The 22,396-nt window shown below is 37.9% G+C and overlaps 1 protein-coding gene across 1 annotated transcript in view; it reads right to left on the reverse strand.

Moving 5' to 3' along the window:
- lekr1 (Leucine-, glutamate- and lysine-rich protein 1) overlaps positions 1-22,396 on the reverse strand; it is a 101,185-nt gene that overhangs the window by 52,971 nt on the left and 25,818 nt on the right. The window contains exons 4-5 of the mRNA XM_084124157.1: positions 18,794-18,883; positions 4,663-4,826 (exon numbers count right to left, since the gene is read on the reverse strand). Of these exons, the coding sequence (XP_083980283.1) occupies positions 4,663-4,826; positions 18,794-18,883 (254 nt within the window). The remainder of the gene's footprint in view (positions 1-4,662; positions 4,827-18,793; positions 18,884-22,396) is intronic.

Consider the following 22,396-nt stretch of genomic DNA (forward strand, 5'->3'; position numbering starts at 1 on the left):
ACCGAACAAACGCCTTCAAACATGCAAACAATCTTTTAGCATAATTACATGCACAATACATCTCTGTATACTTCACTGAAAAATACTGACACTTTTGTCTCACTATTGGAACATAAGTCCACTGAAGGAAAATCGCAGCTGAACCCGAGTGTAGTTTATTTACTTTAATCCAAAGACTTGACTTGACATGGTCAATGACATAAACATGAAAACAACTCACCAACTGAGATTACACAGACAATACTAGACCAGAGACAATGAACAAGAAACACAATAAAACAATGAACCAATAAGACAAGAGACTAAAGGAAGCACATGACGGGAAGGGAATCACATGACAAAAGCAGGAACCTACTAGACTAAGACAAATTACAAAATAAAAGACATGAAACATGAAAGTAAAAACAAAACCCCCCCAAAAAAAACATGACAACTATAACTATAACTATTCTCTCTCTTAATGTGTTGTCACATTAGCAACATGTCAGTGAAATTTCACTTTCCGTTCACTAGTAATTGTCAAACCAACAAAAACACCAAACAACCAGAATCATGACTGTTCATCAAAATTGTGTCTCATGCTCTAAAAGTAGTTTTTTATTATTACATTAGTTTGCTGGGCTCCAGTGTGAATGTAAAGTGGACCAAAATTAAAATTTAATGAAAACTGATTTTAAATTTTTAAAATATTATTTTCACAGCATTAAGAAATATAATATGGGCCTATATCCTCATCCTATGAGAAGATGCCTTGCTTAATTATTCACGACACATTGATGACAGGCGCTTCGAACAGTGAGATCGCTTACATTTCATTAATGGGTCAAAAATGAGTGTTTTTGCTTTGTAAGCGTTTTTGTGTCGCATAAGTTATCTTCAATAGATCCTGAGTCTTCAAACACAATTCATCCACACTTTGAGTGTAACCGATCTTTAAGGCCATATAACTGATAAAATGCCCTATAAAAATGCCACAAAATAAGCCTTAAAAATTACAGATGCAACAGCACATCCATATATATATTTTCGATGCAGAGTACAAATGCAAACGGCTGTGCATGTTTTGTGCATTCAATTACAGCTGTCACAGGATATGTTTGTGTTTGAATAATTTACAGTGAGCTTACAAAACAGACCATTTAATTATGTTTCCAAGCAATATATTTATGATTTATGATTGTGACAGGCCTAACTCCACCTTTACTCTCCCACACACATACCATTTGCATGAATGTCCCTAACTAACTAACTAACTAACCCTAATACCGTGTCCAATCTGGAAGCATTACACAGCAGAAAAAGCAGATCTGCACCGACCCCTCAAACATGCCAGTCTTGAATCAAGGAACACCAAGTATTTCTCAGAACAAAATCTCAGTCTGGTTAGAATTACAGTAAACAAAACTTGATTGCTCACATTTTAATCAACAAAGCTGCAGTGAAGCATCATGCGTCCAAACCGGCAACACATTCCTCTGTGTGACACGTTGCAGTAAATTTCCCAGCACATCTACGATAAAAATAGATTATTTACAAGTATCATGAAGGGTGTATTGATTGCTAAGAGTTGTATTCATTATTTAAATTTTAAAACTCCATCACTTAAATGTCTAATTAAAACACATTAATACAAAATTTGCTTTAATACTACATTTTTAACAAAAACATCTGCCAAGAAGTGCTTGAAACTGCTCTGTCAGACTTACATTACTGACACCTTGCTCAAACTGGAGCGTTGAATCCAGTGTCAAAACAAGTCATTCTGAAGGAGATGCTCCATAAAATGAACACAATAATACTGTTTTGATTGTCACTGTGGCTTTTTTGTTTCCTTTTCTTCGTGCACTGAATAAAAATGTGGTGTTTTGATCAGCGTGGCTGTGCCAGCTCACAGTTTGAAGAAAACAATTCCTATTCGCATCCAGAAAACGGTTCCTACACATTTTTCTTTTCAAAATGCCATACTTTTTCCAGACTCAAAATTCCAACCCGTTGAATCTGTAGATTTTTCAGACTTATTTAACATAAATGGTTCATACAGCATTATATTTAGTATATAGTACAGTCACCTGTAATATATATATTTTTTCTTCATTGGTTTTCTCAAAGTAATACAAATTTCCAAACCGTAGACTGTAGATTTTTGGTAAAGACAAACAGTTTTGTGCAATGAAAAGTGCGCCTTGAATTCATTCAGTCGTGTTCGACAATCATTAAACGATCACGAAACTTTTGCCATGAAAACATTCTGCTTGTATGACAAAATTATTTTTAGAAATTAATTCATATTTTGGAAAACTGAATAGGTGCACTAGTCTTGAAACAAAATATTTTTCCACACTTTGTTTTCTTTTTTCCATACTTTTCCAGACCTGGAAATTACTTAAATCAAATTCCAGACCTTTCCAAACTGCGTAGGAACCCTGGCAGAAGTAAGAATATACATTATGCATTACACAAGAGTCTTGTATGCTATATTAAGCTATATTGAAATATATAAAGTTTATATTATAAATCAAATATGGAACACAAAAAATATATAATTTTTTATTATTATTATAAATTTCCCATTATGTGACATACCACCTGGGGGCAGTCCGTGTACCACCGCAGTTCGATAACCACATCAGAATACAGACCCTAACCTCAAGCCTAACCCCTAGCTTTATGGCTTGATATTCATGACTGGCTATATCCAAAGGTTCCTCATCTCGAAGTCTTCTCTCACAAGGACATTATTTATGGACTCGTTATGGAAAGCAACAAAGACGATTTTTTGGTTAATAGCATCCTTATTCTAGTGAAATTCTATATACACAAATCTAAATACCTGAAAGTGTATCCTAAATTCTGTGTATTTCACAATGAGTTTCTTTCTTATACAAATTCCCTTAAAATGATGAAAAGTAAAAATGCTAAAAAACTTTTTGCTATAATAGAAGAATATGACTTGAAAAGTAAACTCTAGCCCTTTTTTTTTTTTTTTTTTTTTTTTTTTACTTTTATTATTATTATTTTTTTTTTTTTTTTGGTAATACAATTTTGCACCTGATTCTACTGTCATTATGTAATTGTATATATATTTTTTGCCATGTTGTTTGTACATGACATTGTTTAATAAAAAAAAAAAAAAAAAAAAAAAAAAAAAAATCAAGCCTAACCCTTCCCCCAACTTTAACCTTTAACCCCAAACAATTCATTAAGCTCCTTTAATTAAGCTGTTTTCCTTGAGAGGATGTTTTACTGTTCAAACGCTGTTTCTGCTCACCAAGGCTGTTTATTTTACCAAAAATACAGTAAATATTGTGAAATATTATTACAATTTAAAATAACTGTTTTCTATGTGAATACATGTTAAAATGTAATTTATTCCTGTGATCAAAGCTGAATTTTCAGCATCATTACTCCAGTCTTCAGTGTCACATGATCCTTCAGAAATCATTCTAATATGATGATTTGATGCTCAAGAAACATTTCTGATTATCATAAATGTTGAAAACAGTCGTGCTGCTTTATATTTCTGTGAAAACCGAGATACATTCGCATTATACATGTCACGTTTGATCAAAAGTGTTGATTAAGGCATTAATTAAATAAATAAACAAATATTCCTGACCCCAAAGGCAGTATGTCTGTCAGGTTTTACTATAAAAAAAGTATAACATGGACAGCCACACTGAAATTAAAGCTTCAAAACTGTACAGAATATTAGAAAATGTATTAGAAAATAAAAGCAAATATTTAAATCACGTTCAAAGCCAAATCACCTTTCTTCCCCAATCTGATGCTTTGTTTGAACTTCAGCAGATTGTCTTGACCATGTCCACATGCCATGTGATTGGCTGAATAGACATTTGCATTAACAAAAGGTTGAACAGGTGTATCTACTAAAGTGTCCAGTGTATTTGTTATTTTTTCCTAAAATGTTTTACTACCCTGATGAGCTTAATACATGTCAGCCCCACAAGACTCCCGATACCACACACACTATACTGAGAGACACACACTGTCCCTGCCATCCACTGACACGCTCTTCTCTTCCAGTTCCCTGATATTAAATATCTCACATCCTCTATTATCATTATACTGCAATTATCTCAGCACAGCGGGAACAGTATGCCCTACATCTCACAGTCACCAACACACACACACTCACAGGCCGAGGGAGAGTGTGTTCTATTTTAATTTCAGACCATGACAAGATATATTGTGATTGTCACCCTTGGCGTGTAGGAGTGTGTTCTGTGCATGAGACTGCCTGCATCTGCTCAGAACACGTGTGTATTAGACATGCACAGACATACACAAGCAAGTGGTTGTTTTGTGTGTGTGTGTGTGTGTGTGTGTGTGTTTGTGTTTGTGTGTGTGTGTGTGTGTGTGTGTGTGTGTGTGTGTGTGTGTGTGTGTGTGTGTGTGTGTGTGTGTGTGGAGTGGAGATTGGAGTGAGGACAAAGAGAGTAAAGTGAGGACATTTTGGCCGGTCCTCACTTTCTGAGAGCCTTTAAAGGCCTGTTTGAGGGTCAAGACTTGGTTTTAGGGATAAGGTTATAATGAGGTTAAGGGTCGGTTTAGGGTCAGGGTTCGGGTTAGGCACTTAGTTGTGATGGGTAAGGTTAGGGTAAGCGGCTAGAGATTGCATTGTGTGTGTGTGTGTTTAATTACCTGCGTCAGCACTGATGCAACTCTGTAGTATCCGTGCTTTGCTGTTGTCCCATGTCTCCAGGAAGTGAGTTAACTGGATCTTAACAGTCGTCATCTCCCCTCGAGACGACTGAAGCAGGATCAGAGCTTCCCTGAGACGCCTCTGCTGCTGTGCAAACCTCGATCTGACACACACACACACAGAGACACACACACACACAGACACACACGCACAGACACACACACAGACACACGCACACACACAGACACACACGCACACAGACACATTCACACACACACACGCACAAAGAGGGTTACTCAAAAGACACTATTTTATACTGAAGAATACTACATTTCTTCTACACTGCTTTTGTTGAAGACAACAATACTGGCTCAGGAAACTGGCCATATGGCAATCTAAGAGAAAAAGAGAAGACAAGAAGAAAAGAGAAAGGACAAGTAGAGAAGAAAAGTGACTACATGAAATGTTTGTGTTCATCTTGAAAAGAGGGGAAGAGGCGAGACAAGAAAAGAGACTGCATCAAATGTTCGACGAGAACAAAAGAGAAAAGATGAGAAAAGATGAGATGAAACATTTGAGTTCTGTTTGAAGAGAAGACACAAGACAAGATGACAAGAAAAGTTGAAGAGATGCATTAAATGCTGATGGGAAAAGAAGAGATGAAGCGTTTTAGTTCACTTCAAGTGGTGTGACATTATTTTGAAGTTCGCTTGGAGTGTGTTTTGGGAGTTCAGAACAGCGTGCCAGAGTGAACTTTCAAGACAAGTTTGCTCAATCTGTTGTATAAAGTGCTATATAAATAAAAGTGATGTGACTTGACTGATGCTTTCTTAACGGCTGTTTTCTCAATTTGTCAATGTTTTACATATTCATCTAAACAGTGTGGACGGCATAGGGATATTCACTAACACTATACCGCTGCTCAAACTTTTTTTGCCGTGAATAATAATTGAGTTCATTTTGAAGAGAAAAGAACAGACGAGAATAGAAGCAAACAGATGTTTAAGAACATTAAAGGGATGCTTCACCGATTAGCATTAAGCTTTGTATCAGTAGAAACCCGGTGGTATTTTGGAATGACCGTGCGGCTTTTTTGTCCAGAGGCGAGAGACTCCAGTCAGTAGGAGGAGCTCGTCCCGCATGTCTTCAACCCGCCCATAGGGGGATCTCACGATAAAACGCCGTCTTTTCAGTTTCCAGTCGACTAGTATCCTAGTTGTATCATTTCTTCCGATACTGCCCTCTGTAACCGGTAGGCGTGGCTTGTCCTCGTAGGGCAGCGAAGCAAGTGCATTCTGGGAGTTGTAGTCTTTCATCCACATGAGCCAAAAATACATTTTCTGTCTTTTCTCAGTCTAGAAGGCACCAACTTCTAAAATAATTTCACATTTCTACTACATAAATGACCCAATTTAAATACACATTCATCTTTCCAGCGGTGAAATATCCCTTTAAAATCTGTGACTTTTTATTGCACACTTTTGTATCTTTGCCAATCTGAGCACATTCATTCAACATTCAATCTCAATGATATTCAGGAGAAACAATTGAGAATTAAAGAGGTCTCAGTTGTGATCTGATTAACAAGCACAATCAATACTGATAAAAAAAAATCAATGTTGAAATCACTGTTGATTCTGAATCCTTGACGTGCTGTGTGTATCAGTTTTGATCCATTAAAATTGTATGTCAAGTCTTTGAACGTAAAACTAGATATTCAGACATAAGCCTAGATAAATAAAGTTTACAGTTTATGTGTGGGTGGGATATTTGCACTCCTGTTCATTTTAAGCTATGTCTCATTTGTTATGATTTGACATTTTCATATAATCCTTGAGTGAGCTCATGGTAAACACATTTGGTAAGCAGCTGTTTATACAGTATGCACTAGTGTTGTGATGAACAGGATTAGATGAACATGCTCCTGCTGGACCTTCATTTAGAAATCCATTCATTTTCTATGGGACAGTCTGTGTCTTTTTGGATTCTCGTGGTTTCTGGCTGGGTTTCAGCACTGGGTGATTTAATGAGGTTTGTATATTTGAAGATGTGTGTCAGTTCGGCTGCACTACATCACACACCCCTCTGATTCCCACCAGCATTACATCATCATCATGAGACAGCGGCAGATAAGAGCAGCCAGAAGTCTCAATGTGGATAAACAGGACGCCAACTCCACACACACACGTATGAAATCTCTTCCGCGACCACACACCAACCATATGCGTATCCATCCCCCCATTTCAGTCTGTCACCACATAAACAAACATACACAAGCACACACTCATCCAGTTGTCTAGCAGTCATGGCAACAGGTAAACATGGCAGTGTTAGGGTGAGACATGGAGACAGACAGACAGTAAAAGAGGCAGAGAAAGAGAGAACCACACAGTGGGAGAGAATCATGGGAATTAATTTTTCATAACAAGGGAACGATGAAAAATGGCTATTGTCAAAGGAGAGGAGACTAGAAGACACAAAGAGAATTACAGTAAAAAGGCAAAAAGAGAAAGACAAGATGAGATGAGATGAGATGAGAAAAAAATAGGAAATGATACTAAACAAGAAGATAGGAGACTAGAAGTGGAGATGAAAAGAGGTGAGGAGACGAGACAATTGGGATGAAATGAGAGAAGGATGAGATGGTAAGAAAAAGAGATGGTATTAGAAGAGAAGGAAGAAGGAGAGGAGAGGAGATAATACAAGATGAGATGCAAGAAAAAACAAGATGCATGGAAGAGATGTTATGAGAAAATAGGAGAAAATAGGAGAAAATTAAAAAAAAATAGATAAGAGGACAGAGACTAGAAGAGAAAAGAAGACGAGACGAGAAAAGACGACGAGACGAGAGAAAAAGACAAGATGAGATGAGAAAAGACGGGAAAAGGAGACGAGACGAGACATGGAGACAGACAATAAAAGAGGCAGAAAAAGAGAGAGCGACACAGTGGAAGAGAATCATGGGAATTAATTTTTTATTACAAGGGAACAATGAAAAATGGCTATTGTCAAAAGAGATGTTATGAGAAAAGATGAGAAAATAAAAAAACTGAGATAAACTAAGAAGAGGAGATGAGAAAAGAAGAAGAGATGAAACGACGCGATGAGAAAAGAGGAGATAAAAAAAGAGGAGAAGAGAAGAGGAGATGAGAAGAGGAGATGAAATGAGAAGAGGAGATGAGACGAGACGAAAAAAGAAGAGATGAAACGACGAGACGAGAAAAGAGGAGATGAAACGACGAGACCAGACCAGAGAGAAGAAAAGAGTCGAGAACCTCATCAATAAACCTGATAGACAGATGTGTCTCTCCTGGAAGCACATCTGGCTCTGTCAGTTAAGCTGGACTGCAGAGCAACGACTGACCCATTCAGATTGACCCTTCGTTCTTTCTGTCTTTGTTCCCCATTCCTTTCCTCTCTTTAGTTCTCATTGCGCTCTCAGGGTTTGAAGTGTTTCTGGAGTGTGTCTGGACAGCACATGGCCTGTTTTTGATGTGTGTGTGTGTGTGTGTGTGTGTGTGTGTGTGTGTGTGTGTGTGTGTGTGTGTGTGTGTGTGTGTGTGTGTCTGGCCAGCTGCTTAAGCCTCCTTTCCTCTGCTTCCCAGCATTCCCAGCCTGACCAGTTTCAGATCCTTAACTTCATCATAACGGTCTTTATAAATCACCTCCCAAAATTAACATTATAAGCATTCTGGTGCTCTTCACCTTCCTAGGGGTGATCATGGATCAAACAGTTTATACTTCCTGTGCCTTTCCGTGAACCGCTGGGGCGTAGTCTATAATCAGGATATAAACCTTTTGACCGAACAGACTGCTAGACCTCACGCTACAGAGAGCTCGCGCTACACACGCACAAGCCCCATATGTGGAGCACACTTCACTCCAGAAACTGAATATGCACACACACCAGACATGAAAAGGGGCTTTTAAAGTGATGCTAACATTACGGCTCGGAGGTTAAGGAGGAAAGACATCTAAGAATCGCACCATTTCATTTTCTCTGTGCTCTGATGACTGAGGCAGTTCAAAGATGAGCTGAAATCTACTTCATATCTTTGTGAAGTAGAGAATAAAGGAAGCGTACTTCAGCGCTCGTTTTATCGACCCTCAGGGAAAGGCTTCTTCTTCAACTACATTTTTATATTTTCTGATGAAAATATGAGTAACGATTGTCAATGCAAGCAGCCACCACAGTGCTAGGGTGTAGGGTTGCCACAATATCATATTTTCAGTACATTAACATTAAAATTTAAAGGGGTCATGACATGAGAAACCAAATTTTAATCAAGCTCTAATTACAGCTCGTTGGGGAAGTCCATAGTAATCGATTGTCGAGTTCACGCGCATAGGTTTAGTTACCTATGATCACGCGCGTGAACTCGACAATCGATTACTTTGGACTTCGATCGAAAACAGGATGTAAATACAGGTATGTGCGCTGGCTGAATAAACATAATTTTTATTCATATCTTTCACATCTACTGCAGTCAGATTCACCCGCGTTCACTCCGAAGGAATCACTCACATGACCTGTGCACTTGTAATGACACATCAAGGATGTTAAGAGGCTAAAAGCAGGTTTAAAACTTGCCCTATTGAAGTCAACAGGGTGCAAATTTTAAAAAGAGGATAACACGGTGTAGGCAACACCGATTTTTGTCGTTGTTCTCTGTACTGACAGCACTCCAAATGTACAAAAAAATGAGCTCAATGTTAAAATTGACCGGAGTTCTCCTTTAAAGATCAGGCCGTGCCAACTATTCTGGGTCCCAACGACGCCGCAAACTGTAAGTAATGTATTTCATCTTAAAACTACTTTTAGCCAATGACGTTAGCCAATCATAACAGTGGGCGTTAACACTGAACTCTTAAAGGGGATACACCCCCAAAACAGACTGTTTGAATCAGAGGATGAGAAACAGGGTGGGGAAAGGGTCATAAATCACTCAAATTTAAAAGTTTTTTGTCCAAAAAACTATAATAATACTATAATTGCACCTAAGGGAACATAATAAAACAAAAACAAAAACCATGTCATAACTCATTTAACATATCTATTAACATTTTGACAAAAAATAACACAGTCAGATTTGTCTTTGGCCCAAAATATGAGAAAACACTAAATTAACAATGAATCACACACAAAATATGAGTGTATGGAGATGCAGAGAGTGTTTGTAATCCTAACTGTACAAACGTGAACAAAAATAATGTTGACTGGGATTCTAACACCCTTTCTTTTTTACCAAATCCAACTTTTTTGGGTTACACTTTATTTTAAGGTGTCATTGTTACAGTGTAATTATATATTACTATAGTACTATTATATATAGTACTATATATTAAGCAACTACATGTACTTACTATAGGGTTAGGGTAGGGTTAGGATTTGGTTGAGGGTTAGTTGCATGTAATTATGCATAATGTACTGTTAATACTATGGTAAGTACATGTAACATATGTAACAAGGACACTGTAAAAAAAAATGTTACCCTTTTTTCTGGTGCGGGTTGGGTGTCTCACCTGTCATGTCCATTATAAACCTCATTTTTTCCATTTTATGGTGGGTGGAAACCAGCATTAAGGTGCAATAAACCCACACGCATCTTGGAGTGTCGGCCAGTTACTGGTGCTGGATTACTTATAATACTATTGTGTGTGTAATATCACTATGATATCAATATTTCATTTTTTAATACCGTATATTGCTAGAATGTTGTGGGTGGTTGCCAGAGCATTGCTATAGAGTTAAGAGTATTTTTAGCATGTTTCTGGGTGGTTGCTCATGCTCAAGTCAAATGATTCCACACTGATTTCATCATTTCAATTAAGAAATATGCCACTCTTAATATTTAATGGAAAATTAACTTGGCTTTCTATCCTCAACAGAGGCTCGAACCCGAAGCTCAGCTCAAGCTCCGAGCTCAACCCCCCTATAATGCTTGTAATGATGATTGACAGGACTGAATTATTAGGCTCCTCCTCCTAAACCTACTGTATGTTTGGAACTTCATTTAGGTCCTTGTGTTAATGTAAGTTTCACCCATTTTATCATTCACCGGGCGAAAACCTTACAGGGATAGTTTACCCAAAAACAAAAATTCTGTCATCAGTCAACCTCTATGGCTTTCTTTTATCAGTGGAATGATTTGAAAGTTGAGAACTGTGTTTCAATGTTTGACTGGCGCACAACACATTAAAGGGTTAGTTCACCCAAAAATGAAAATTCTGTCAGTAATTACTCTCCCTCATGTTGTTTCAACCCCGTAAGACTTTCGTTCATCTTCGGAACACAAATTAAGATATTTTTGATGAAATCTGAGAGCTGTCTCACTCCTCCATAGGCTTCTCTGTTATTGAAACTTGCCGGCCCAGAAAGTTAGTAAAGACATCGTTAAAATAGTCCAAGTGACTACAGTGGCTCAACCTTAAGTTTATCAAGCGACGAGAATACTTTTTGTGCGAAAACCCCCCCAAAAAAAACAACTTTATTCAACTATTCATTTTCTTCTGTTTTAAACATTGTCTTTACTAACTTTCTGGGCCGGCAAGTTTCGATCCCATAGAAGCCTATGGAGGGGTGAGACAGCTCTCAGATTTAATCAAAAATATCTTAATTTGTGTTCCGAAGATGACCGAAAGTCTTACGGGGTTGGAACAACATGAGGGAGAGTAATTACTGACAGAATTTTCATTTTTGGGTGAACTAACTAGGGCAGTCACTTTACGTTCGAAAATCGATCGAACCAACCAACGCAAGTTTCGAAAACAAAAATAGGGGATCAATTTTAACAGCCTTCTCTCGGAGTGCGTCCAGCTCGTCACAAAACGCACGTCACACAGCAACTGCAGGCTCTGACACACACACATAACAGCAAATTATACCTCTGCATAATGTTTCTCTTTTTACTACAAAAATGTGAATTCTGCCAGTATTCAGACAGTTTCGTGTATACAGACACAGATTCGGGCTACGGGCTACAATCGCCTTCGTAGGCGAAATTTGTTTGACATTTCTAATGGTAAACACAGCCATGTTGAAGCCTGCAGTGATGTTTCTCATTGATGTTATGGCAGTCCACTCTGCTTATTGTTTTCCGAGAATGTTGCTCTCCTGTTTGTCATTGTGCACGAAACTTCACGCCAATAAATCATCAGAAATATTACTGACATGTGCACGTCTCAAGCGCCCTCTTTACGTTCGTCCTAATACCTGTTAGTTTAAAATGGAAACGTCTTTAGACATGGAAAATCGATTTTACAATCGATTCAATGAACACTTATGTCTCAAAAATCTAACAGGATTTTTTCACAAAAGTGACAGCCCTAGAACTAACCCTTTAATGCTGCACTCCATAAAGTTCTCCACTGCCTGGACAGGCAAGAAATACAGAGAATGAGAGAACGAGAAAAACACTTTAACCATCATGAAACATTACTAGCCCTATCAGCACGGGAACAGAGAATAGAACATTTTGTTTTTCCAGGGATCCATTTTGATAGAGTGCAATGTAAGACCACACAAGAGCACTCTGATTATTTCTTCACGCTTTGAGAAATGTGAAAGGCATCCTGAGAAAGTCAATATATAGGCTACCACAACGCCACACACTCCTATTGGTCATGACATATCTATGGCTTTCTTTCTTCAATGGGACACAAATATTTTTTTTTACTGTTTTTGAACATACAATAAAGATCAATAGGGTCAGAAACATCATTGGACCCCATTTACTTTCACTGTATGGACAAAAAAAGTTACTGAGTAAACGATAACATAATTTCCATTTTTGTATGATTACAATAATAGCAAACTCATTAACTCTTCTCAATGAGTCACATGATTTTGAAGTATCATTCATGTCTGTAGTACAAATTGTTATTGCAGTGCATTAGGTCTTTTCACATGACTAGTGTCAAGGCTTCAACACACTGTTCATCGCAAGGGTCACGCTCTGCTTTGACATCAATGTGGAAATATTGTTAGATAACATCTCAAAAGGAAGATTTTACGAGGTTTCTAGGTAGCAGGGAAGTGTGAAGTATGCACAGTAAACAGTGAAAACATGTACTGGAGCTTAAAAGCCTGGCAATTGCGGTGCAAAAAGATCAAATGGAGCCATCAATTATAGTTTACCATCTCTGGATGAGTACTTGGTGAACTGCCGTCTCGGGGCGGTCTTGGAAACAATAAAATAAATCAAAAATGAATAATAGGAGATTATGAGGCATTCAAGAGCTCTTTATAGAGTTAGACGTTTTTAAACATTTCTTGTTGCTCTAAAAAAAGACTAATTATTTGTGGAAAATCTCAAACTTAGAAGCAAAGTTAAACTTGTCTTTGAGAAGACAGACTGTACATATCATGTGCAAATTGTTTAGCAATTACTGGCTGATAAAATATCATTGGCAAATGGGGTCAAAACTGAATGATTTGAAAGTTCTTCCGATGTTTGACTGGCACGCAACACATCAGTGTTAAAGTCCCCCTGTGGTGAAAATCAAGACAAACAATCATTTCATGTTGTTTATATGTCTATGTGGTGTTTTTAATATGCTTTAAGACAAACTATGCACAAATTCATGTCAATACCAATGCAAAGAATTTTCTCCTTAAAGGCACACTGTGAAGGAATTGTGTTTTTGTCAAACAGCGACCCCTAGAGTCGCTATGGAATACTTGCACTGTCGTAAATACCCCTCCACCCCCCCACCTCGCACCCTGTACACCGGTACCTGCATCGGGCATGGAATAGGCACAGATAGACTCCGAAGACATGATTATTGCAATTTATCATAATAGTTTGCAAATTGTACTCGTTTACACTATTTACAACCTCTACGTTAGGCTTATTTATGTCCTGATAATTATGTGAGATATTAAAAACTGTTCTCATGATAATCGCAAGAATCAACGTCAACAGCGTCGTCTGATATCCCTCAGGCCTACGTGATAAATACACCTCACAACACCTGAGTTCAGCTGGCAAACTAGGCAATAAAACATAACGCAAAAAACACGTAAGAGAAACGAGTGTTTGTTAGCAAGTCTGTTAACAGCTCTGATAATCGAAAGCTAGCTAGACATATGTGGAAATTATTGGACTGGTCTAATTATCAGCAATAAATGAATGAACAGCATATAAAAAAACATACTACAAGCAAGCGCAACAACATACAACATAGAATGCAAACAAGTTTACAAATAAGAGATTTATTTACTGGCCACTTCATGCGTTTTCTCAGATCGGATTTATCAAAACAATTCCATTTACACCTGGTCACATAAATGTGTTTTTGCGAAACGGATTTAAATCCGATCTTCAATTCCCGCGCTGTATGCAGATTTAACGGAGTGCACGTCACCGAAAGCAACAGATATGAACAGCATTTTATTGATCATCAGCTAAAATTTCAAATCAAAGACCGCAATAAGAGAGAGCAGTAACAGCCCTGGTAAGATCATTTCGTTTCTTTACTTTTAATGATGATGATTGTGTGTTAAGCGTCTGCGACTTACTTTCACTTTGATTTGCGATAGTTTGCACGTTCTCTTGATGACTATGCTCAGTTGCTCATCTGCGGTGATGTGTGTTCCAGGAGCGTCGTCATATCTGTCTATAACATATAGCCTATAACACGCTCTCACACGTTTTTATTTTTAGCATTTTTGAGAGGAGTACAATTTACATGTGGTTTCAACAACCAGATGCATTTACACTTGTCCAGTTTCGTCTGGAATGCGTCTCAGACCTCCTCCTGAAGTGGTTTGAGCGATCGGATTCAAATCCGTCTCGAATGCGTTTCGGAGGACATTTACACCTGGTCTTTTCACGATCAGATAGCTATCCCATCTGAGAAAACGCATGAAGTGGCCAGGTGTAAACAGCCCCATGACAAAAACATACGCACGAAAGCCGAAAACAAACGCTGGTTGGCCTCTCACGTCCAAATTTGAGGAAGTGGTGGGGGAAGTGACGTATGCCGTAAAGCAGTCGAATTTTGTAGTTCTTTTTGTGCTCGGGTACCTACCCGAACCCCGAAGTTACATAGTGCCAGTAAAAGCGAAACAGATCCCGTCAGGCTATGGCAGACGTGTCATTCAACCTATTGTAAGTCGATGTACCATCACAAGGGTCTTATTATGGGGAAATATATTATGAAGGTTGAAAAGTTTGACAGTGTGCCTTTAAAACACGGTTTGAAATCGCTGATGTTTCTGACGTCACAAACTACCTTGTAACCAATCAGATCAACGTGTGATCGTCAACCAGTGGATCTCTGAGCTGAGTGAGTGAGTGGAGGCAGGGCTCATTTGCATATTCATAGAACCGCGTATACTAAATGAGGCAAGGGTGTAGAGTTACATCTGAGCTATTTTACGGCATGAAGAATTTTTTTTCAAGGAAAAATGTTTAAATATGTAATTTTGGTGATCAGTTTTAAGGGATACAATTATTGACTACAGGGGGACTTTAAGACTGCACTCCATAGAGTCCTGCACAACCGGGACAGGACAAAAAAATCAGCGAGAGAAACACTTTAACTATCACAATCCCTAAAAGCACAGGAACACAGAATAGAACATTTTGTTTATCCAGGGATACATTTTGATGGGGTGCAATGTAAGACCACAGAAATCAAATGTAATATTAACACCCACTATATACCACAAACGGCACACATTCCAATATAATAGGTCATGACATATAAAGGCTACACTCACACTGTCAGTTTTTGGGATTGACAACCACATTTATTTTACTGTTTTCTTTACTGTGAGATTCGAAATGTCCCATTCAAACAACAACTTACAGTAGCATCAATATGAACATGCAACGGTAGTCCAGCCCGTATTCTCTAACCAGTAACCATCGCGACAGTGACCCAAGTAATATCAAAGATGGTGACATTCATTAAATTTAAAAGTGTAATTTTATTTTTATTTTTTTGTTTTGACATGACAAGAGTCCAATCGAGCCACTAGATCATCCGTCAAATCTTCATTAAAGGGATAGTTCACCAAAAAATTCAAATTCTGTCATCATTTTACCACTCTCATGTCAAACCCGTAAGACCTTAATTCATCTTCAGAACACAAATTAAGATCTTTTTAATGAAATCTGAGAGCTTTCTGTCCCTCCATAGACAGCAACGTCATTGCAACTTTCAAGGCCCAGAAAGGTAGTCAAGACATCGTTAAAATAGTCCATGTGACTATTTTGAAGTGGTTCGAATGTAATGTTATGAAGTGACTATTTTAACGATGTCTTTACTACCTTTCTGGGCCTTGAAAAAAGTCCTGAAAATTTACGGGTGTGAGTTGGTTATAGAATGCGGTTGTCACTCCCATAAATAACTGAACTGTGTGTGAACTTAACCGTCTTAAGGGCTCAAATACAGGACTGACAACTGTATTCTGCTGCTGTGTTACTTTAAACATTGCACCTTTATGTTTATTTTCAGTATTGTCTTTTCTGTAATATCTTATGTATGCTGACGATCTGGAGATCATTTTTTCTCCAAGTAGTGCTGGCTTTCAACAGCTGCTAAATGTCTGCTCTGATTATGGGATTAAATATGATGTGCAATATAATGCAAAGAGGAGTGTTGCCATGATATGTAGAACAAAAGGGAATAAGGATCTTCATTTTATTTTATTTTTTATTTGTCAGGGCAAGTACTAAACGTATGCACTAAAACAAAATATTTGGGGCATATCATTAATTATGAAATGTGTGATGATGACACAGCGCTGAATGTTATATGCTAAAGCTAATATGTTGGTGAAATTTTTTTTCTATGTGTTCGGATCAGGTTAAGATTTTTTAGGGCACCTTTTTTAAAGAAAACCTTTATGGCTTTAATGAGAAATTTGATGTATAAATGCAATTGTCAGCTGGATAATTCACAGAATGCTATTATTATGCTGTTGTCAAGGCCTAGGCAAAGTGTGGTGCGATGCCAGTCATCTATGAGAAAGTATTGGTATAATTGCCTATTTTAAATGTTTTGTATCTGGAGATCATTGTAGGTTGTTGTATGTTTTCTCTCTAATGGACCTTGAGTCTGGAAATAAAGTTGAATTGAATTGAATTGTAATAGTTTTGGCAGCATATTAAAAACTGATAACAACGACTTTTTGACAGATTTCTATCAGCTGAAATTATCAAATTCAAAATGGGACAAAGAGAGCAAACTCAGAGCAAATTAGAAAAAGGTTTTTCAACCACACATAAAAGTTTGCCACACACTCCTTTACTCGCTTACACTCCCCGACACACACCTCTCATAGACAAGCACTTTGCAGCATGACGCCATCATGGCATTTGTGTGTGCCGCCCACATAGACGGTTGGAGAAGATAGAAACGCCTGTCAGAGAGCTCACGACTGCATTATCACCTGCCAGTCAACCGAGACTCAGTCGTTCATGACAGCTTCACTTCACAGCACCTGATTTATTAACTGTTCACATCTCAAACAGCAGATATCTGCAGGAACAAGCCTCGAACATACTAAAAATATACACACTCCTGGGCAAACTTGTCTTAACCACAACTTATTAGTCAGGAAATGAGCCATATTTAAGCAAATGCACAACTTAAAAAAAGCAACTGGTGTCTCAGAAAAACATCAAAGACTGAATGAATGGGACAGAATATGGGAAGTTGTGTGATGAGTGATGAATCATGAATCACGAGTTGCATGGTGATGCTCCAGAGGCGATGCTGAGAAATATAATAATAAATAACACTTATTTAAATCTTTCAGTTCAACATCCTCACCTATGGATCAAAAATTGCCTTTAATTTGCACTAGAAATGTTTTATTTTTAGTGACTTTCAGGAGGGTATACTCATTTTTGCAACACAAAATTGTATTACTTGGACAAGAAAATCTTTTCCTGAATACAGTTTTTTCCAATTGCTAACACACAATTTTGCAAACTAGGCTGGTTTTATCAAAATACGTAACACAATTCACAAACCCACACACTCAAACTGCAAAATACCTAATATATCCTGCTAAATGAAGCACTGCAACCAAAACTACATATGGCATAATCAAAATCAAACTTTTGCACAAAATGGCACACACTTCATTCATATTAGCAGATTTTTGTCTAACCAACTACACACTGTTGGGCATAATGAAAAACACTCTCATCTTTAGGATGCTTTGCCATAATACTAAAATAGTTAAAATTGTAGAAAATTCTTCAGATTGTTCACATGCACAGAAATATTTGCAGATACACACACATGCTGTTGAAATATTTATTTTTTTATTTTTCACCAAACAAGTCAGTGCAACATAATATGCACAGCAGAAATATTTACATCGGACTGAACACAAATATGCTCACAAAAAAACAGTACACTGAAAAAGATTGAAGTGTTAACAATTAAGCATTGAGGTGTTTGGTCAGGTGACACGTGTATCGGCCAATCAGCTCATGTAAGTGTCATTTTGAATGGCAGTGTTTTGAAATGGCAAACATGTGACGTTATGTCAGATTGTTGTGTCTTATGCAGAGAACCGTGTTCAGTGTGTTTAAAAAGTGGCATTTTGAATTGCAAAATGTGTGTAAAACAGAAAATATGTTTCGACTTTTGGAGACTTGAGAAGAGGTTTTGCTCTCTGTGTGTCATTTTAAATAATTGTGCAGTGCATGTCATTTTAGTGTGTTAGCAACTGGAAAAAACTGTAAAATTGACATGCTTCTTTGGTGACTGATCAAGCAAACTTGCTGGAACATATCTTTAAGGAACCCTAATCAGTCTTTATGTAAGCAATGTGACTAAGTGGTCAAGCATGTATTTTTTTCTTTTTATTTTACATAATACCAGTATTCAACTACACAGAAATCTATTCTGCTCAAATCAATGTACGCTTGTTCTCTTTTTAGTCCTCCTTCCCTTTTTACTTTGTATTTTTTCTCACACTTGTGCCTGCAAAACACCCACAAGTGTACTCACACACGCACACAGTTGTTTCCCATCTGCATCTCTTCCTGTCGTGCCGTGGCTGAAGTGGCTACTGCAAACACTCCTCACACACTCGCACGACCCAATCAGCCGCTCTCGTTCTTTTGTCCCTCTAACGCCATTGTTCCCTCGTTTCCTTACCTGAGGTGCAGGCGGCGAGAGCGCTCGTTTTCCAGCTCTTTCTCCGTCTCACGCGTGACCACGCACAGCTGCAGGTCAAGGGCCCTCGTGCTGGAAACCACACAGAGAGAGACAATAATTATAACGTTGAGTTTTTTTGTTTTTTATATATGGAACAATATTGCTTGTGTGGAAACATTTCACTTGTTGATTTTCCAAAATATAAAAAGCCTTTCTTTTTCCCTCAATAAAAGTTCAATGGCAGGAGAGCGGCCCAGCCACAGAGCAGGAGGGTTGCGTTACGCGCTGTGTGTGTGGAGTGTGTGCGACTAAATGAAACACAGACGTCTGTAGGGTATATATATATATATATATATACAGGCTGCAGAGTATTATGGGCTTTTGTGGATCTCACACAGAAATGGTGGCTATAGCAAAGGGAGATCACGAACGGGGGATTATCAAACCTGATATATAAGTGCGATACCGCTGGGAGCGTCATTGTGTTTGCGTGTGCCTACGACCGAACAAGAGCGTGAGCAAGTGTGTGTGAGCGCTATTGTTTGTGTTTGTGCTGGTAAAAGACTATGAATAAATTTAGACCCTCAGAAGATTACCAGCTGCAGATTCTTGGGTTCTTGTGGCGAAGTCATGTATTTCATTCACACCATCTGTTTATGTGTGTGTGAGAAATCAGAATGCATGCAGATCTAAAAAACTTCACTGGATCAGTTTCCCCTTCTATCAGTAGCTGAACTCAGAAAGGCCTAGTGTTTGTGCACACGCTTTGGATATGCTGCGTTTCAGACAGCTTCTGGTGTGCAGCAGATGTTGAATTGCATTTTGAAAAACTAATTTCAGTTAAAAGCCCTCTAGAGCAATGGAAAATAGTTCAAAAACTAGTTTGCTTTAGAGAAATTTATTTTTCTTATTATTATTAAATTGTTATGCCCTTCAAACTTCTCTGGTTTTAAATGGATTTATCAGTGCTGCTCTTGAAAGCATAATACATCCTGACTGTTGAACTGTGGTTGATCTCCACAAATATATTAAGCAGCACAACTGTTCTCAACATTGATAATAAACGGTAAAACTTTATTTTACATTGTCCTTGTTGCATGCATACCTTCCTAAAATAATTGCACGTCATTTTTTCAGGTTTCTCAGAAAACACAAAAAACTGAACCTAACTTCAGAGGTTGAGTAGATTTCCGTTCTTCTTGATGCAGCTGCCATCTTGAAAAGCTTGTAAAATTGCCTAAGTCTCATTGTCTTTTGACTTAGGCAAAATAAAACAGCCTAAGTCACACTCTTGACATAGGCCATTATACTACAGGGGTTGAATTGCATGATCTGTTCAACTGAGGATGTGGGCGATTTTACCAGAGCATCATGAGGAGATGACTAATGCAAAAAAAAATAAAAATAGTCAAAAAAATGACTTATTTTAGGAAGGTGACGATATGTAACATGTACTTACCATAGTAATAACAGTAAATTATGCATAATTACATGCAACTAACCCTAAACCAAACCCTAATCCTACCCAAAACATTTAGTAAGTACATGTTGTTAATTAATATTACTCAGTATTTAAATGTATAATTACACTGTAACAACGACACCTTGAAATAAAGTGTAACCTAATAAACGTATTAGAATGATTTCTGAAGGATCATATGACACTGAAGACTGGAGTAACTAATGGCTGCTGAAAATTCAGCTTTGCCATCAATAAATGTTTGTCAAATTACATAGAAGAATGCATTAAAATAGAAAACATTTATTTTGAATTGTAACATTTCACAATATTATAGTTTTTACTGTATGTTAGATCAAATAAATGCAACCTTGTTGAGCATGAGGGACTTAGTGAGGATTAAAAATCTTATGAAAGGTAGTATGTTTCTTTATATTATAAAACACACACACATATCTAAAATCAAAAATGGGTTATGAACCCGTTAAAGACATAAAAGATCTTTTAATCTCAATAGCAGTAAAGTGAAGGAAAATGACAGGATTACAGGATGCCATAAAGGGATGATAATAGAAGAGAATGCACTCTCTCTCTCTCACACTCACACACACACACAAACACACACACACACAAAAAACAAACAAACAAGCAAGGTTTTATGAAAACTCCAATAAAATACCTAAAAACAAACACACACTCTATTAAAGTTCTCCTAATGGAAATACTCTTTTATTATGGATAATGTTAAAATTGCCAGATCAATTTAATTGTATTATTTTTATATTATTATAGTGTGTGTGTGGGAATTGAAAGTGCATAAGTGGCAAAAACTGCTTCCATATTAACATTTTCAGCCTGACATATCTGATATACGATCTCTGCTCATACTGTGAAATAAGGACTTCAAAAACCCCACAAAGGAAATGAAAGACAAGGCTCTTTCGACTCTTCATTATTCCCTTAACAAATCATTCTCAAGAGTGAGAATGCACTGTTCTCACTTCTGCTGTCAGACGATCCAGCCATGCTAAAATATATAGCGTAGCCACAGATGGCTTCAGAATGCACTGTACCCAGAACTGTCTGTAAAATTACACACGCTACAGTCTTGTAAGGACATGAGAGACCTGTTCCAGAATCTTCATCACTTATTTAAGGGCACTGAGAGAGAGCAACACGAACATTATATTCATCTCCAGATGTCTCTGTCATTTGTGTTTTACTTTCCCACCATCCACACAGGTAAATAATGGGTCCTAAAAAACGGGGATTATGGGTATTTAGAAAGCTTGCAGAGATGAGCAGCTTACAGACTGTTTCATAAATCCATACGTTAAGCTTTAGCGCAGATTGATGTCAGCATTGTCAAGCCGTCCTGCTGCATCATGGGTAAATGTATGTGGGTCCTGTTGTTTCAAAGCGAGGCTTAATGAGACACAGGCCAGTAGTGCACAATGTCTGGTTCGTTACCTCACGTTACTCAATCAGAATTAGAGCACAGCGTCAGCTGCCTACTGTGTGTGTGTGTGTGTGTGTGTGTACCAAGAGTCGTGATAATGGGCTGCAAATCTCAGACTAAAGACGACTCTGCTGTTCTCTCGTCTACAGGACTGTGTGTGTGTGTGTGTGTGTGTGTAGGAGGCTGAAAGAATCGTGATAACAGATAGCAACTGGCTGTGCGTGAGCGTGCCGGTGAACCGACCTGCTCTTTCTATTAATGTGTGATTTACTGGGAGGCTGAGTGCACGTGTGCTTCCGCACATTTATCAGTGTGCATGCAATGGTGAATCACCATGATAATGATTTTATGCTACTTATAGACATTTGTGTCACTGGCTTCGTTCCAATACCAAGCGAGCTGCGTGCTGTCTACTGCCTACATCCGCAGCTGCCGTCCAAGCTGAAATGGAAACTCATAAGTGAGGGATTTTGAACACTCTTCATAGGTAAAAGCTCCTCATATGAAGCACACAGACGAATCAACAATTTTACAGTAGAGTTGATGTTACCATATTGCTAAGCTAACAGCATAAAAATGCACAACTTACAAATAAATTTTAAAAATTAAAACAGATTTTAATGAGCTCTTTCCCCACCAGCCTTTTTGAAAAACGTTGCCAGCCGCCGCCAGCATTTTTGATCAT

Source organism: Abramis brama (assembly GCF_963993115.1).
Source record: "Abramis brama genome assembly, chromosome: 9".
NCBI lineage: Eukaryota > Metazoa > Chordata > Actinopteri > Cypriniformes > Leuciscidae > Abramis > Abramis brama.